Source organism: Atta cephalotes (assembly GCF_000143395.1).
Source record: "Atta cephalotes unplaced genomic scaffold scaffold00008, whole genome shotgun sequence".
Taxonomy (NCBI): Eukaryota; Metazoa; Arthropoda; class Insecta; order Hymenoptera; family Formicidae; genus Atta; species Atta cephalotes.
In genome coordinates, this window is record NW_012130072.1 from 1501863 (window position 1) to 1522676 (window position 20814).

General features: G+C 28.7%; 1 protein-coding gene across 1 annotated transcript; it reads left to right on the forward strand.

Moving 5' to 3' along the window:
• The first annotated feature begins 9203 nt into the window (after nucleotides 1-9203).
• Nucleotides 9204-20814, forward strand: LOC105627082 (polycomb protein Scm). The gene is made up of 8 exons (XM_012208362.1): nucleotides 9204-9228; nucleotides 15964-16263; nucleotides 16355-16611; nucleotides 16745-17312; nucleotides 17469-17657; nucleotides 18826-19383; nucleotides 20362-20519; nucleotides 20586-20814. The coding sequence occupies exons 1-8, from the start codon at nucleotides 9204-9206 to the stop codon at nucleotides 20718-20720; spliced, it is 2190 nt and encodes a 729-aa protein (XP_012063752.1). The 3' UTR covers nucleotides 20721-20814.

Genomic DNA, 20814 nt, shown 5'->3' on the forward strand with positions numbered 1-20814 from the left:
CGAAGTGGCATCTTTTTTCTTGAGAAACAGAGTAACTTTTCGACAGAGTAACTGATTTAAAGTAGCAGCAGTTCGTATATATTTCGGAGCATGAATCTTTTGCAATTTAAAATGTAGCAGTTTTCAGAATACGGTATGGAATAGCGATAAATCTGTGATTTTTTTTTACATCCAAATGCGTAATATAGAAATGAGAAAATGGAATTTCCAGAAGGAAACGTTTTTGCTGTATGTCATTGAAAAATCCATAGGTTCAATCTGATAGAACAGGATTCATATCAATTACACTGATAATCGATAGGATTTCGAGTGCTTCATTAAGGGCAATAGCATCATCATTAGTAATTGAGATAGTTGAGCAGAGAATTCTTCTGGAGAAGATGAGGAATACGGAAGCAGCAATAAAAATGGATAAATGCTCATTATTCGAATAAAACAGAATCAATCCATAGGATTTTATATGTAAGAAATGTAGCAAGAAAGGGCATTTCACAAGAGATTGCAGAGCAGAGGATACAAAGCAAGTCAGAGTAATGTACCTCTCCTACTTTCGTTTGTACCTCAGAGGATTCGGAGATACAGCGCGTTTTCGGTTTTTGCGCGGCCCCTATATAGCGAACTTAACCAATTTTCAAGATATTGAAATGGGACCGGCATTCAAAAAAGAATCGTTTATATCCGTTCGTACTTCTCCTACTTTCGTTTGTACCTTAAAAAGGAGATATAGCGATTTTAAAATTTCAAAAATGCGCCAAGAGAGGAAGTCGGTCATTTTTAAAGATATCGAAATGGAACCAAGCGAAAGGAGAGATACAAATGGATACAAACGATTCTCTTTCGAATGATAGAAATGAAATTAAAAAATCTTAAAGTTGTGCGCTGCCATTTTTTATTTTTCACTTTTTGTTTTACTGTTTGAGATACAAACGAAATAATAATCGGTACAAACAAATATAAACGAAATACAAATGGCCTACGGTATTAATTTTTATTTTTGATAAAGTTGAGGTTCACACATCGGTAAGGTTAAGAAATACGTACACCTACGGCACATGTCAAAAAGAGATAACAAATTCTTTCAACATAACTGACTATTCTTTTGTTCTTCAAACGAATCAGTCTTCTATTATTGGAAAAGGGTATCTCTGTTTTTGCATATGATTGTTAAGCCGACGTAAATCAACATACAATCTTAAGAGACAGTTGCACTTTCTCACTGGCACAATTCTCGAACATATAAAGAAGTACTTTCTTTTATATACAATATCACATTTTGACAAATTATCAATTTTCCTTATTTATATTTTTTCTGCATATGCAAAACGCCTAGGTGCATACACATATATTAACGAATCTTTTAAATTAAGTCGCAGGGATTGATATTATAGTAATATTTTTAGCTTCGATTAATGATTACTTAGATCATTAATCAAATTCGAAAATTTTCCAATTAATTGATTAATCAGTAATCAAGAGAAAAAATATTTTATTATTCGATTAAGTAATCAAAATCAAGTAATCAAAATCATAATGTTTTAATTACTTCATTATTCAGTAATCAGAATATAAAATTTTTTGATTACTTACTTAATCAGTAATCAGAATATAAATAATTTTAATTACTTGAGTAATCGGTAATCAGATTAAAAAAATTTTTCAATAATTCCATTACTCAGTAATCAGTGTCAGATATTTGATTATTTAATTAATTATTTTCTTAATTAATAACATTAGTTATTAAAATAATCAAAAAAATTTTTTTAACTAAAAAATTTGTCTTTAATTATTTTGAATCAGACATAGTGCTTCTTATAGATTTTTGGATGCCGAAAACGGCGAATAATAAACAGAAAATAATTGAGATTTAATATGCAAAAAATTGTTTAATAAAAAGAGTTAAGGGGTTCTAAAGCTCAGTAAATTATACAATTTTTATATAACAAATTTTTTTTTTTTCACAGATTCGAAAATCCTTTTCCAGGATTAAAATATATATATTAATACGTTTGTGAGATAGAGTTTATGTCGAGAACTAAAAATTTCGAAATTGATATATATTTTATCATTTCTTAGTATAACATGGCATCTTGAGCTGTCAAGTCGTGACAATATTTGCTTGATATGCAAGTTTTGCCTATACTTACGAAATAGTAATCCACAAACACACAGTTTGCACGAACAAATAACGTCGAGTTCTTAGAGTAAAATCACACGATATGAAAATCAGCATGTGGGATAGAGGATGCGTGATTCGAACAGCCAATCAGCGCTTTTCCTCATTTTTCTATCCCGCATGTCTTTCCCACGATTGGCTGTTCGAATCATGCATTCTTTATCCCGCATGTTACTTCCTGTATCGTATGATTTCACCTTCAGAATTAGACAATAAGTATTGTTAATTTTGATTGTTACAATCACACGCGTGTTCGAGTATTACAGTCGCACGCGTGTACACGTTTGTAGAATATCACAAACATACACGTATAAACATTCGTGAGATAATACTTTCGTTCCTGACAATGCCTTGGGGCTGTCGTCCTGGGTCAGGTTGACACCGCCTGAGGGCTATCTCCCTAAGTCACTAAGTGCAGACACGCGAGACCGCTTGAGACCGTCACCTTAAATTGCGTTTGGCTCTATAATTGTACTGTGATATTATATTGCGTATAACATATGCTGCAAAGAAGCCGAAGTTTACAGTCAGAATATGCCTCTTCTCGAAAATCATACACATTCGTTATCATCACCAAAAATCTGAAAACGATTGGTTATTGATTGATCTATAGATCACGCAAACCGCCAAATCGATGCCGACGAGATATAATCTGTCTACGACAACATTTTGCCGTCGTGCGAAGGCAAAAACTACACCGCGATACGAAAATAAAGGCACCGAAAGATTCTTTAATATTATGCCTTTTGATCTTATGTCGTTTCTCTATTCCTTCGCGTGATTATTAATTGTTATTGAATTGTATATGAATAAATACATATAGGTATACGTATAGTTGTAAGAATCATTCATTTAACACTTATTCTTTGTCGTGTACAACTTTTGAGCTTATTTACACAGTTATATGTTATGAAGAGCAACACAGTTATATGTTATGAAGAGATTTAAATACTTTTCTAAGGGAGCAAATTTTCCGTCTATGACGACGAAGTTATATTTCTAATTTCTCATAAACCAATCACATACAGAGAAAACATATTAAATTATTAAATAAATATATTTGATCTGAATGAGGAAATCTATTTATATAAAAAAATATTTCGCAGAATTTAATGATTATTTCTATCAGTGCAAATTATCTAAAGCAAAAATTTGGTAATGGATGGTATATAAAGAAATATTATTAAATTTATAAGAACTGAAAGAGATATCAAGTATTTATTAAAAAATGATTTAATAGATAAAATATTCACATGTGACATTGTTGAAAATAAACAAACTGATAGTACAACGACCGAGAAAAAAAAACAAAGTGCGGACCAATATTGCTAAAGAATATAACGAGAATAGAATAATAATAAGAAAGAAACTTACGCAGTTGTTAGGATAACATAAAAAGAGGCACAAGAAAATATATTATGCAGCACTTATTAAACAAGAATGTTATAAAACAAGTATGAATATATCATTAAAGTTATAATTAAGATAATTTCTTTTATGTTTTTTTTAATTTGTAGGTAGAGGTTAAGTAAATATAAAATCTTCTATTTGAGTGAGTACAAGAAATCATGACGATACAGCAACATGGATTAAATAATCCATGTGATTCTGATTCGATTGACAATGAAAAAAAAAATATTGGTTCTGTTATTGAAATAGAAGAAAATGATGATGATGATAATAATGATTCAGCGGAGGTATTTAAAATAAATTATAAAAAAATATAAAAATATAGGAAGTTTATGAAAGTTTACCATTTATTTCAAATTTTTAGTATCTAAAGTTTTTTATTTTTTATTTTTATTTTTATTTTTATTTTTAGTATCTAAAATTTTTAGTATCTGAAAAATAAAGAAATTGTTGATTGAAAATCTTGGACAGGAACAAATTGAAATTACAAATCAGTCCTCTATTAAAGAAAGATACAATTGACGACATCTACTAAATGTGAAATGTACGAAAAGAAAGTATGAAGATCAAACATTAGAAGCGAAAACTGTAGCAGATGTCTTGAAAACAAATCGAAGAGAAAGAATTACTGAAATAGAATTACTGAAAGCCAAATTAGAAAAAGAGAAATTAAAAATCGATTTATTAAAAATAACAATTGAAAAAGAAAAATTAAAAAAAGATAAAATTGAAGAACAAAATAATATTAATTTTACATTATAAGTCAAACGAAGTACAAAAATAAGTTATATGTGCAATTTATAATAACAGTATACTTATATAAACAGTATACGTATTAAATAATTTTAATGTTTAATGTTTTTATTTTACAAGACCGTTATTCATGAATAATTCTTAAGTTTAAAAATATGTGATTAATATAAGGTTAATATTGGGTTGTCCGGAAAGTTCGTGCCGATGAAGGAAAATTTAAACACAGAAAATTTAAATTTTAGTATATATTTATTAAATTATATAGGTTAGTCGGCACGAACTTTTCAGACAACCCGATATATGATTTAAAAATATAACACGTAATATGAAATGTTTTTATATATTATTGAATATTATTATTTTATGTGTAGTTTTTCATAAAAGAAGAATGAAATATTATTAAGACAAAAATATATGTTTATTATTTGTTTATTACAAAGTATTAAAACAATACAAAATAATTCGTTTTCTGTGATTTATCGGACGATTATTTTAAATAACATGAAGGTTAATATTTATATACTATTTCCAAATATTTTACATGTTTTAATTACAGGTTACGTTAACTTGTAATTATTAAAATAATAATATATTAATATATATATATATATAGACATGTGTAATATATATAGACAATGTGAAATATTTAGATTATATATTATAATTAGATTACATCAATTTTATCTATTAAAATATTCTAAAATTGCATCTCTTTTATTATTAATGTGTGTATTATTTATACGTTGCGTTTGTAGAATGGCATTATATATTTGAAGATTAATTGCAGCTAGAATTATTTCCTGTTGAGCAATATTATGTAAAATAGCTGTTGCCACAATAATAGAAAGTGTCTTTTCAATTGTTTGAAACCGTGTTCCAACTGATAAAATTGCAAATCGTCGTTTCTAAATTCCAAAGCAATTCATTTTTCCATTTTTGAGCGTTCGAATTTGCTTCATTATAAAGATGCTCTGCTGGTGTTGTGGGATTTAGTCGAGTCATTAGATATAATAAATTTGAATAACCAGAGTCTCCAAGGAATAAACCGTCTCGAAATCTATCTGCTTCAAACAATGTTTTAATTCTTGAATTATTGAAAATAGTGGAATCATGTATAGATCCTGGCCAACGCGCTACTATATCAGTAATTTCCAATCTTGCATTAATAATGACTTGTACATTTATTGAAAAAAAAAAATCTTTTCTGTTACTAACTATTATTAAGTTAAAAAAAAAGTTATACCGTAAAAATATATCATGAATTCTTCATTTAATAGAAATTTAAAAGAAATATAAAGAAAATTACGTAAATATATACAATAAATGTTACATATGTAAATTCCTTATTTTTAATTAATAAATTAATCGTTTTGTATGTATATTTTATATTAATACATTTCCTTTATTATACAGCTAGCGTATATTTTTTGTATAAAAGTTTTAAAATAATGACTATAGAATTTTAATTGTAATTACTACTTTAATTTATTTAAACTTTCACATGCATAAAAATTTTTTTTTATATAGAATCTAATTCATTTTTATAGATTTAAAATACGGATTCAGATGGATTGAAAATTTCCAATCCATTTCAATCCATTTTTGTTTGCTGAATATGTACGTACACTAGTTCAATTGTAGAAAATAGACCAGGATCCCTTCTTGAGCACATATGAATAATTTTCGCATATGAAAATGACAGTTTTTCGATTAGTCGATTGTATACGGAATTGCTATTTTTATGCGATATTTGTTCAAGAATAGGCCTCTGTAATGTGCCGGACGACGACTGCGATATCTATAAGTAATCTATTGAAATTCGTTAGAGAATCTCTACGACGCACAACATGTAATTGCAAAATATGTGTAGTTTTATATATTTCATAACAATTGTGTAACTTTCTTTCGTATTTAAAAAATTATAAAATTTTCTGATTTTTTCCTTATTCCTAATATTGGAAAAATTTAAAAATTTCAATAGATTTCAACTAAAATTCTGTTTTCCTATCAATTCATTAAATTTCATTGAATCTCAGGAAATTTCCCGAGACTTGGCAATCCTGCTATTGCTCGCAGGCAATTGGACGCCCACGAGCAGTGCCCATCTGTCGATCTTTGTCAGTTACATCATGAAAAGATAACCAGAATAATGGGGACTAGGGTCACAGCAAGATAGAGCTTCTTCGAAGTGTGACGGGGGGTGTATTCATGACTATCTAAATCCTTTTGGCTACACCCCTAAATCGAAATGGAAGTTTTGCTCTTACTAACTTGTCGAATGAGCCTAATTTCGTTAAATTGGGAGGTAGCGATTCTAAATAAATACCGATGAAAGTGTGTATAGCGCTGTATTATAAGTCGGCGAAATAAATTTTCTAACCTCAATAGTCAATCGTTAACTTTAACGCTAATATCTCGGTTTGCGGGGCAGAGCAACGCTTATTTCTGCCAGATTCGCAAATTTTATTTATCGCAAAACCGCGTCGAATAATTTTATTTATGAGCTGGGTATGCTAAGTTATATCATTACTAAATTTTTTATAACACTTTAAATTGGCATATTTTTAAACAATTTAATAAAATTAAATGTATAAAATAATAAATAATAATATTACATAACATTAAAAATTACAATATGATATATGAATAAGAAACATGTACAATAGATTTTATTATCGTGAAATCCGTATGAATGATTAATTTTCGTGTACAATTAATCGATAGAAATTGGATTGGCTAATTCACTCGAAAACGTCACAGACTATCGACTCAAGTGCTTAATAAACTATAATTAATAAACATATTATGTTTTTCTTTTCGTTTTTGTTGAAAAAATATGTTCAAATTTTAATCTTATCTACATTACAAAAGATATTTTGCAATAATTTATGTAAGTAACAATTCTACTTTATCTCCTGATTTATAAAAAATTCTTAAAATTTTATATTGCAAGAAGTTATTTTTTAAACTTTTAAAAATTTTACTTTATTGGAACTTTTTAAAATATTATACAGGGTTTGCAAAATAATAAATCTTTCGCATAGGGGTGGAATGGACTAAACTGAAAAAAAAAATATCCTCTATCATTTTGCAATTTTTGTAATAGTTAATAAGATATTAACTGCTAAAAATTGCTGAAAATTGGTCTTCAATAATTTTTTATTCAAGTACGATCAACTTTACAGAAAAATTACAAGAGACGAAAATTATTTATTTTCTTCTCATAGAATTCTACGAATTTTTTCAGAATTTTGATTAAATACTGTGCTGCTCAACTTTTAGTATTGTATTTTCTTATTTTTGCCAACATGAGAAAATACGTATTAAAATACGGTATTAAAAAATTCTGAAAAAATTCTTAAAGCTTTATGAGAAGAAAATAAACAATTTTTGTCTCTACAGTTTTTCCATAAAGTTAATAGTATTTGAGTAAAAAATTATTGAAAACCAATTTTCGGCAATTTTTAGCAATTAATATTTTGTTAATTATTGCGAAAATTGCAAAATGGTAGAGGATTTTTCTTCTCAATTTATTCATTCTGTCCCTATGCGAAAGATTTATCATTATTTTCCAAACACCCTGTATACTAAAATATAATATTGAAACGTTATATTCCATTTTCTTTTTAGAAAAATAAAAAAATCGTAATTATAAAACATGGAAAAAGTTTCTGAAACATTTGTATCTTAATAAGATTAATAAAATTACATTTATTACGATATTTTTATTTGTAGCATTGTTTTATATATTTTTCTATTGTATTACTTAATTTTATTAAATATTAATCTTTATATTTTATAAACATTATTAATCTTTTATTAATTTTTTACAATTGATCTTTCCTCGCGTTATAAAAGAACATTGACGAGGCCCATCTTCAAAAATTCGTTTTATAAACATTTTCAACTCAAAATTATTTGATCTATCAGTGATTTTTTATCATGAGTCACAGTTAATCTTATAGGGTTTTTCATAAACAGAATTAGTATGCATTCAGTGCACTTTAAAGCCGTTGTACACAAATCATAACATAAACATATACGTTTAATAAAAATATTAAACGAATTAATTGTAATTCAATACATTTATTGTGTATATCTATTTGATAAAATATACATTGATTATGAAATTCGCCAATCACTCATTCGGCAACCATTTATAACAATCACTTAGTATCATGATTGGCCATTGCGACGACCAATCAACATCTTTAACACCAGTCATGCATTCTAATTGGTAGAATCCGACTAGCTCTCATTGAGGCCTACTGTCTGTATCATCGTCGCAGCCAATACGATGGCAAGATTCTAATCTAAGCTAAAGACCAATAAGAAACCGATCTATATGTGTTGCCGGCTTTATTCTTCTCCTGCTGTGCTGTAATCTTTGACCAGGCTTGCATGACATCGATATGCATCAGTATCTAACGAATGGATTCAATGGATCATACTTTTGTTCCGTATTCACTGCAGAGATAATCCACGGTAAGGAAAAAGAAGTTTTCCCATTCGTCACTATTATGTGAGAACGCGTGGCTAAAATTAAGACAAAATGGCGGACTGATACAACACTTTTAATGCGCGTTAGGTATGTTATTTTGTCTGTTGAGCTATATATTCCGACAGGGAGACGAATTGCGGAGCAAATAAGGAAACTCAACCGACTATTTCGTTTTGCGCGAGTGATATTCAGTGATTGATTCAGTTTCACACGAGTTGAGGCTTCATTTGACCTCGATTTCGTGGCGCCAAAATTTATTTCGATACAATCACAAACATGAGCTCAATTATCCGGTTGCGTTAGCTGGCCCCAGTGACAACTAGTGGCAATTTCATCTTTAATAATTTGCTCACACGTTAACGGAGGATGTCTACACAGCCTAAAGCACGTGGTATGAAAAATTTTCATATATAAATAATTTTTAATTATTTAAGCTTGAATATTTGCCTCCTTTCCTTGACTATTTTTTTTCTGCTGCAAATTCTTATGGAAAATTGATCCTGAAATATTATGGAGCAGGGTATAATAATGAAATATTGGGAATCGTAAAACTATGCATTTATTTATAAGTAATATATTTTATGTATAACATCTCTGCAGTGTACAAACATAATCATTTACATGTATACTACATAAATAGATGCATACATCATATGTATTATTACAATATATGTATGCCTCAATTAATGCTTTCATATCAATTTCCTATGAGACATACACTATCTTATAATTTTTAGATAAAATCATGTTTTTTTACAGATATTATTTTATTGAAAATATTGACATATACATATGAACGTACATTATTTGAGTAAAGTTTAAAACAACAACAAAATAACATATATGTTTAATATTAAATAATAAAATTGTTTAAAAACTGTCTTTTCATAGAAGAACAAGCAATCTTAGATTTCATTATTTGATCTTGGCAAAGATTTCTTCATTGTTTGAAGTTGTTTATGGCTGCGTTTTGATATTCACTGCCAATGTTGAAACTGTACAGTATATGTTACACTATAGATTTTCAGCACTGACAGTGAATATCAGAATGTACCCTATGTATTCATCTGAAGATCGTTTTTTATTTCTTTCATCTTTTGTTAAAACTCATGTATCAGAAAAACAAATCCAATCTTGTATCAGAGGTTAAGAGACAAAGTCTATGTGTAATGGTAAAGTGAAAATGGTAAACGTAACCTTTAGGCAGCCGGCATTTCTTCATTAAAATAGTGATTCCTTTTCTCAAAAATTTTGTTATATAAGTATCGTATGGCGCAAAATTTCGAGATTTGAAAGTGACTCCCGGTCGGAAACATACGATCAAATATATAAAATGTTTATTTTTTTAAAAATAGTATATTGGGAATTTTTGGTATTGCTGATTCCAATTCTGAACATAGATTTATAAAATTTCGAGCCCTAAACGCAATATTGACAATAAATGAATATAAATATAGACTTATACAAAGAATTTTCCTTTAGCGTTACCCAGAGTTAACGACATGGATGTAGAAAATTTGTAGCTCCTTTTTGATTTTTCTTTTTTGTTTGGTCTTTTAAATTTTTTTGTATTTTTTTATTTTTTGTTTTATTTTTTGTTTTTATCTTTTTATGTATTTTAATTTTTTTGTATATTTTTCAATACTTATATTTTTTTATATATTTTATATATTTTTTTATATATTTTGAGCAACATATATACAATTATGTTTAATACAATATTAGTACTAAAAATACCACCAAAAATGATGTATTTTAAATCACATTTAAAAATCACAAAAGTAACTTTCCCAGCTGTCTAAAGGTTAAAAATGGCAGTTTAATCAATTTTAACACTAAATATGTATGTAATTTTGTTATTGTTTTAAACTTAAGCTCCTTTCAAAGCATACATTCATATGTTTATGTCGATCTTTTCAATAAAATAATTGCTTTTGTAATCCGATCCATACAGCACCGAAAGTTTTCAGAATTACTTCAAAAATTATTCAACTGAAAAGTGAAACATTTCATAAATATTGCGAAATATGTCTGTAATTTCTGAGACAGCTCTGAAATAGCAAAATGTCCGCAATTCTTATACATGAGACCTTCTTGGAAGGTTAATGAAATGTTACAGAATCTGCAATTTTTTTGAAATATTATCCAAAAAAATTGAATTTCTATTATAGGCTCTAATGAATTAAATTAATTAAGAATAAAAAACCTTTCAGAACCAGTGGAGAATCCTGAATGTTATTGCAATCAAGTTTTGTAATAATTGAATAAATGTTTTAATCTTTGTTTGGATCTTCTTTAGCAAATATATTAATGATAAACAAATCTTGATCTTGATTGAAGGTTCCAAAGAATAAAGTAAAAAGGTAGAAAGCCAATGTGAGTCAACATAGATTGTTGGTGTAACAATACTATATATTCAGAAATGAAATAATTACAGATGTTTTGATCCTTTATTATTAGATTATCTTCAATGTAATTTTTGAAACTATTCAATTGTAAAATATATAATTGAAACAATTCAATTGTATAATATATAATTTTATCCAGGGATCAGCATTAGAGTAATATTTTTAGCTTCGATTAACGATTACTTAGATAATCAAAATCGGAAATTTAATTGATTAATTAGTAATCAAAAGGAAAAAATATTCAATTACTCGATTAATCAGTAATCAAGAAAAAAATTTTATTGTTCGATTAATCAAGTAATCAAAAACATAATTTTTTAATTATTTCATTAATCAGTAATCAGAATATCAATTTTTTGGTTACTTGATTAATCAGTAATTAGAATGTAAATAATTTCAATAACTGGAGTAATTCTGTAATCAGACTTAAAATTTTTCAATAATTCCACTACTCAATAATCAGTGTTAAATATTTTTTGATTATTTAATTGATTATTTTTTTTATTTAGCAGAAAACTTTGCTCTTTCTCTGTTTAATGTTGAAATAGTCTTGATATTTTTAGACGATTTGTATGATTTTTATTGCGACATAACTACACATTTTGTAATTTTTTAATATCTTTTGACGATTTATACAATATTTATTGTGAATATATACTTTATAATTTTATTCTTAGAATTCATTCAATATTTAAATATTTTATATTAATTTTAAAATTTTGTGATTCAATTTGGCTGATGAAGACTTATCGTCGAAACGTTCCATGTTATCTGTATGACATCGAATATTAATTTGTGATGTAAAGTGATATATATATATATATTTGTTTAAATTAGATCTTTCTTTTGCTCTTTTTCTAACCTATCTACTTTTTTTAATTTTCGATTTTGATTACTGTTTATCTAAGTAATCATTAATCGAAGGTAAAAATACTCTAATGTCGATCCCTGATTTTATCATGTATTATATATTATATGTTAGTTTATTCTGTTACTATATTAACTTTTAACGCATTGAAAATATTAATGGATTTATTTTTTTTTTTTTGCAAGGCGGGGGAAATGCCTACGCGCATATCCTCAGTTCCGCGGGAACCCTGGACACGCATGCATATTTCAGGCTTGTAGACCAACATGACTGGTCAGCCCTTCCCCCAATGACCTTTGTTACTACCAGTGTCTTGAGAAGGGCATCGTCTTCTCTACACACGAGGAGAAGACACCTCCTCCGTCTCACCTCCTCTCAGTGTTGTGAGGTGGGGCCGGCACACAGTAGTACCGATCTGAATATAGGCCATCGAAAATGAAATTTTCAATCTTTTCATTGAAAAATAAATTTTTTGTAAAATAATTCCTATTTAATGTATAAAATTTTAGAAGTAACAGTATTTTTCCCAAAAGAAAATATTAAGTTATAATTAACAATAAAATTTGAAAAAGATATTTTATCTTCCTACGGTTAAATTAATGAAATAATCAATACATCATTAAATAAGATATTTTAAACTAATAATATGCAAATTATATTATTCTTTTAAAGTTAAATTACTATTAAATTTATTTCTAAAAAATTATTTCAATAAAAACAATGTTTTATAATAAATATAATACAATTTAACCTTTACAAAAAAAGGAATCAAAAAGAATTCACAAATGAGGATGCATTATAAATATTAAATAATAAATATTAAATATTAAATTTTTTTAATTTCCTTATAGAGAATCTGCAGAGACTTGCAGAAGTAAGAATTATTAACTTTTATGTGTACTCACACAAAAAAAAAAATGATGAAGCAAAAACCATTTTTGTTTCAATGTTGAATAATTTGGTGAAAAAAAATCGTACAGAGGTCTATAAAAAAGAAAATTGAAAGTTAAGTTATTTAGTGGCCTGTTTTTTTTGCACATTAAATTTTTGCACAAATTTTTAATATTTTCAAATAACAATAAAAAAAATCATTGTAGCGAGATGTTTAAAAAAGCCTTTTAAAGCTTGAAATCTCTACTTTCGAAATCTGTAATTGATATTTCAATTTGATTGATCTTATATGGAGCTATATGGACACAAATGGATACCCATCAAATATGAAAATTTTGTACAAATTTTACAAATATATGTTCTATGGCGTGAAGTAAAGATTAAAAATGCGATTTACAACAATCGAAAGTATGAATCTTTACCTTCAATTTGCTTTTTTATAGATCTCAATTTTTTTTCAACGAGTTATTCAACATTGAAGCAAACAAAATCATTTTTGCTTCATCGTTTTTTTTTGCGTGTGAATATACATAAAGAGTTGATAATTCTTCCTTTTACAAGCTGCAGATCCTCTACAGAAATTAAAAAATCATTTAATGTATCTAATGCACTTTCATTTGTGAGTTCTTTTTTATTCCTTTTTTTGTTAAGTCAAATTATATGTTTATTATAAAAAAATTGTTTTTATTGAAAAATTAATTTTAATATACGATGCAATAAATAAATGTATTCTTACTTATGTATTCTTACTTATTTCTTATTCAGACAGTTGTTAACTGCCATCGCAATACGTATTCTTACATAACGCTGCGATTTCTTTTGAAAATTTTATTTTCGTGAAGTTTATAGAAATATTGATAACTATCAGCTGTCAAAAGACCATTTTAAAAAAATCCCATTTAAAGCAATATTAAAGTTCAAGGCCTCACACAGTAAACAAAAAAATTCGGCCGACGCTGTATTTCTTAATCAATTTTAAAGTATTTTTTTTATTTGCTCGATATTGAATGAGTTATATTCATTTGAGTTATATCCATTCTGCGTAAATTTTGATTACAGTTCAATGAATATTCATTAATTTTGATCATGTAATTTTGATTCTTTTGCTCACTTTATTGGATCGATAATGTTTACTTTGAACTGTAATCAAAATTTATGCAAAATGAACACTAAATTTAATTCATTTAATTTCGAGCATATTAAAAAAAAAATTTTTTAATTGATTAAGAATTTGAGCGTTGGTCGAATTTTGTCTACAAAGGTAGTTTACTGTCTATCCGTGTTCCGATGTCTCAGATTAAAATTATTGAAAAAAATTTTTTAAATATGTTGTTTTTTGGATATTCAACCGCATTAGAGGATTCCTATCCCGATTGAATTTCAAATATTAAAATAACTATCCTACACTTAAATCTATAGTGTCAAATTTAACCTAATGTGAGTCGCCACTGCTCCTACTAAATATATCGTTATTTTATACTAAAATAATAGTTATATTTGACATTATACAGTGTCAATTTAACACTATATAGTCAAATTTAACTATCGTACGAACATGACATGCATATGCATGAAAAATATATTATTTAATTAAATCGATGAAATTTATCGTCTAATTACACGTTTCGATCTACAATACATTGTGTGTTCTCAATATTTACCAAATTAAAAAATATCCATAACGATTATTAAAATCGATAGATATGGTATAAGTGCAAAAAAAACCCGTGGGTTAGCGTAACGAATTTTAGAATGAAAACTAAATTGAATTCTCTCAATCATTTCCCAATTTTCACAATCGAGATATTAATTTTTAAAGCGTCAAATATCCGCCATCGCAATTGCTTGGCACGCTGGGAGTAGGAACTGCCTGGCTGTCAAGCGCTCACGCCGCCGCGAATCTCCATGGCCATGGTCCGATTCATACTGACAACGCTTATGAGCATCATTTGTTCTTTAACATTTAACAAACAATAAGGATGAAATAATTTTTAAGCGTTGTGAGCGTGAATCGGACCGCGGCCCATGTGTCATCATGATTTGACCGGCGCGCCTGCCAAGCTATTCCCACTCTCCACGGCCCACGTGCCAAGCCATCAATGGGCGTACACTTTGGTATTAATACGAACGGATGAGCTTATTCGGCTATCTTTAACGATCAATATCTCGTTAACTATATGCGAGCATTGCAAAATAGTAGAGTTTTGTATTTAAGAATTATTTATTAAATATATTTTCATTGAAAATTTTTTCATTGAATAAAATAATTTTATTAAAATATAATATAAACCTTTTGATAAAATATATAATAAATATATGATAAAATGAAAATTTTAAACTAATCAAGTTATATATTCATATATCTTTTGTATTCGCATCAAGTCGCAATTATAATTCAATGGTTCAATGTTGTATGTAATAGTATAATTTATAATTTGAAATGAAATGTGTGATGATTGTAGGGATGTGTAGAAAAATAGTGATCAGTTCATTACAATAGTGACAGTCATACAAAGATAAAAATTTATGAAGGTTTATGATATATAAGATATTATTTCTTTTCCACATAAATATCTATTTTAAAAATAAAACAAATATACTTTTATAAAGTTTATTCATTCATGTACAAAAGTTTTTGCAATTAAAGTAAACAACTCAAAATGATGTTAAACTGACTCATCATTGAAATGACTTTTAGTAAACATTTTGAAGCCATTTCAATGTTGATTTTTTGTTCTGTTTAAATATATTTTTCAATTTGTTGCATATGATAGATTGCAGAAACATTTCTGTTAAAGCATTTTATATGACAATATTGCAGAATCCTTTTAGAATTCTTGCACAGGAGATGTGAAAGATTGAAACATTTCTGAAAATTTTATGCAACAATCGGTGCTATATGAGGAATGATGACGTCTTTATAATAAACAGAAATTTTGAATATCTATCTTTGTTGTAGGTCCAGGGAGACCACCAAAATTGAAGAACATTCCATGCACGTGGTGTGGAGAGACTAAACTACCATTGAAGTATGTTCTTCCCACGCAGAATGGCAAAAAGGAATTTTGTTCAGAGACTTGTCTGTCCGAATCTCGCAAAACTTATACAAGGAGTGTTTGTGTGCAATGTGAAAATGTGATAGCGATCAGGGTTACACCTTTTAGACTGGAACAAAAAGATGCTCCAACAAAGGATTTTTGTTCTGCATATTGTTTAAATGTGTATCAGAAAAAAGAAACACAAGCAGACACAAAGAAGAGTGAGTGACTATAGTTTTGCATAAATCTACACAAACTTATATAGCAATTCAAACAATTTTTAACAAATTGAAACAAATGTTTAATTTATAGACAGCAATGATTCATCGTTACTGTCTCCTACTTCATCTCCGTCTCCAGCTTCATCTGGATTGCCAAGCAATAATAATGCACAGACGACACAACCTTACACAAACACAAATAATCACACAACTGTATCTCGTCCACCAACAACATCTACTGGAACATCTACTGCATCGTTGCAATATGAAGCCTTTCAAACTTTTGATTGGGATCTTTATTTAAAAGAAACAAACAGCAAAGCAGCTTCACTCGAGTGCTTCAAGCAGGTATAGCGGTACAGCATACTGCATTTGATCTGTTGATATACAATTTTTATTTAATATTATTGCAGAATATATAAGTTTAGTGCTAATTTACTGCTTACACATTGTACATTATATATTATTATTTTGATTTCAGCATGAAATTCCACCAACAAATGAATTTAAGATTAATATGAAATTGGAAGCATTAGATCCACGAAACTTGACATCAACTTGTATCGCCACAGTAGTAGGTGTTCTGGGACCGCGATTAAGATTAAGATTAGATGGTTCTGATAACAAAAATGATTTCTGGCGATTAGTCGATAGTAACGAAATACATCCAATAGGCCACTGTGAGAAATCTGGCGGGATGCTTCAGCCGCCACTAGGCTTCCGGATGAATGCTTCTAGTTGGCCAATGTTCCTCCTAAAAACTTTAAATGGTGCCGAAATGGCACCGGCTAAAGTATTCAAACGTGAACCAAAGACGCCACGCTCTAATTTGTTTGAGGTCGGACACAAATTAGAAGCAATCGATAAAAAAAATCCACAGCTTATATGCACTGCAACCGTTGGCGCAGTTAATGAGGATCAGATACATATTACGTTTGATGGTTGGCGCGGTGCTTTTGATTACTGGTGTCGTTATGATTCTCGAGATATTTTCCCTGCAGGATGGTGTTTTAAAAGTGGACATCCATTGCAGCCACCAAGACAAAAATGTACACATAAATAAATAATTATATTTATAATTTGTAAAGTAACTGCATAACTATACAAATTCATTAATGCATATATCTCTTAATCTTTTATCTTGTTTATAGTATTTAAATATTTTTAATTCACATTTTTAACATATTTAATTTTAATTTTTATAGCAGGTTCAAACAAGGGATTTAGAGGGTCTAAAGCCAACAGTAATGTTTTTCTTGTAATGGCGGTTGGGTCTGGAAATAATAATAATAGAGAGTCTGCAGTTGCATTAGTAACACCTGCAGGCTCCAATGCATTACAGCCAGCTACGGAACCTGACACTAGCACAATCAATACCAAACCGCTTGAAAATGGTAAGTAAATTGTAATTCTATATCAGGGATACTTTGCTATGAAAAATCAAGCCTTATTTCTGTGCCATTTGGGCGAATAGATAGTTTTGGAAACTATAAATTTCAGCATTCCTGCTCAATCGATACTGTTAACTTGATTCAGGGCCCTTATTTTAGAAGAATATCATAAACTAAGTAAATGCTATAATATATATGTAACGTATAGCATATGTAACGCATATATATAACTATAATATTTCTTTAGATTTTCGTATGAAAGATTTTCGTGCGATACTTATGTCGATGGCAATAATACTTGTTTTCCTATTGAATTGCTAGCTGGATTAGAATCTTGCCACTGTATTGGCTGGCACTGACAGCACCGCAGCCAATACGGTGGCAAGATTCTAATCCAGCTAGCAATCAGCAGGAAAATAAGCATGTGCCATTGGCTTTATTTTTAGGAATCCAGTTTTTATTTTAGCTGATCCCAGATCGGAAGTATCAGAACGTAGTTAAAATCAAACGTAATCATGATTTTTAGTAACACTTTTTAGGCTTTTACATTATTCACATTATCTTAAAAGATACTAGAAGGTTTGCGGATTATCATCGTGTTTCTATCCATATGATTTCTGATGATTGCACAAATAAAGTGATGATTCTTTGATTGTTACAAATAATAACACTCAAATAAAACGCTTAGTCCTATACATTCGTGAATCTGTTGTTCGCTGTTCACAGATACATACATCAAAATAAATAAATACATAAATCAGAATAAAGGAGGATGTAGAATTATAGTATCATATGCAGGTTTAATTATAATTGTAGATGTATCTGTGGACAACAAACGACACACACGCGCGAACACATTTGCGAATGTATAGCGAATTAACAGCATTTTATTTGAGCGTTATTATTTGTAAGAATTAAAAAATCATCACTTCATTTGCGCAATCATCGGAAATCATGTTTGATACTTATCATGTTCTGATACTTAATCTGATATTTATCTGATACAGTATCAAGCGAGCAAGATGAATTTTTTTTTTCGCCCGGATGGCGCAGAAGGGCGATATTTATCTATACCCGATTCTACAATCAATTCAGGTGATGTGCTATATTTTCTACAAAAAACGATAAAGTTCACGCAAAAAATTTTTAATGATTTAATTGTATATTGCAGTTACGCTTTATGTCAACCATAAATGTCACTGTGGGCCATATTTTGATATTCGAAAAGTGAAAGTCCTGCCAGCGCAATTTGGTCCTGGTCCTATGACAAATATTGCAAGAGACATCTTTCAAGCATTTTTAATGGCAGCCTTGAATCCCAAGCAAATGTTGGGTTTACTGAGAAATGGTGATGGCGAAACTGTAACTTTGAGTATGGGAACCTTGAAAAAACCTGCAGCTGTTAAATTATCTCATTTTTTGGAAGAAGAAGACTTCTATGCATACATTAGACAGCAACTTGAGGACCTTCGTACATGTGAATACATGTTAACTAAGAGAAAAGAATCTTGTACCAAGTGTCTCACATCTTTGCTACAACAACCACAATCCACTAATGATGAAGAAGCAAATGATTCTATAGGAGAAAAACGAAGGTGGTCATCGGAAAATCAACAAAACTTAACGCCAACTCAGCAACAGCATGTTCAGCAAACTCCTGTACAGAGTATAAATCATTCTACAGAATCATCTCCTACATCTGCGAAGCAACCTCGCAAATCTATTCCCGGTATTTCATATTTTTTATAAAGCTTTATTATAACGTAGTCCAACAAGAAAATCTGCGGCAAGCAGGGCCAATATTTCTTAATAAACTCAAAGTTGAATCCAAATTCGCCAACGAAAGACACCTATCAGCTTTTTGAGATAAATACAGCGTTTTTTTACCATATTTATCACTTTTTTTTGTGACCAAACAAAATTTTATTTTTCAATTTCATTAACAGTTATTCCATTAATCTTCATCTTTAAAAGGAATTTGCATTTTTTATTGTGTAATTTTTTTTATTGAGTTGTGAAATGTAAAATAACGTTTGCTGAAATATAAAATAGCGGATTGGATCCAAATTAACGAATTGGAATCGGAAAGTGGATAGATTTGTATCAAAATAATATCTGTATTTTTATCAATTTTTTAGTCCATTAAGTCTATCATTTCAAATTTCGTAATTTTGAATTCAGATTCATAAGCAACGATCGCCATTTTACACTTCAGAAAATGTTCATAACTCGAAAAAAAATATACATTAAACAATGGAAATTCTTTTTAAAGATGAAGATTAGCTTTTTAGAGGGGCGTTAATGAAATTGAAAAACAAAAATTTTGTTTGGCTACAATAAAATAGTAAATATGGCAAAAAAACATTATTTATATTATTTAATTTCTTAATCTCAAAAACATAATGTGATGGGCATCTTTTGTTAGCTGGATTCAGCGACCTTGAATTTATTAAAAAATACTGGTCCTACTCGCTGCAGAAAAAAAAATCAAATTTTATTTTAGTAGCAGTTTAATTAACCTGCGAATTAAATAAGGATATTTATAATTATTTAAGAACATACAGTGACAGATATAGTGATAGATGATAGATAGTTATTACTTTATTGTTTAAGCTAATATAATATGCTATCTTGGAAGCTTGAATATGAAATTAACTAGCATTTTTATGAAGACATATTTAAGATTAAGAAATATATTTACGTACAGAATTGGAAGCAGCGACGTCTACTACTCAATCGAATGAAGCCTCTGGAAGTCGCACTCTTCCTATTGAACCAGGAGAATGGACTATTGAAGATGTAATACATTTTATTGCCATTACAGACCCAATATTAGGACAACATGCAGATTTATTCAAGAAGCATGTGAGTTAAATATAAACAGGCTTCAACATTTTATTTTATCATAAAATTAACAACGATAATTTTTAGGAAATTGATGGCAAGGCCCTACTTCTTCTCAATAGTGATATGATGATGAAGTACATGGGACTAAAACTTGGGCCAGCACTTAAGATTTGTAATTTGGTAAACCGTATTAAAGGTAGAAGACATACACATATGTGATTTTCTCACATATAAATATTGTATGATCTGATCTGAAATACATGCGTTTTATGCATTTCAATCTATGAATTAAATTCGTTGTTAATAAGAAGAA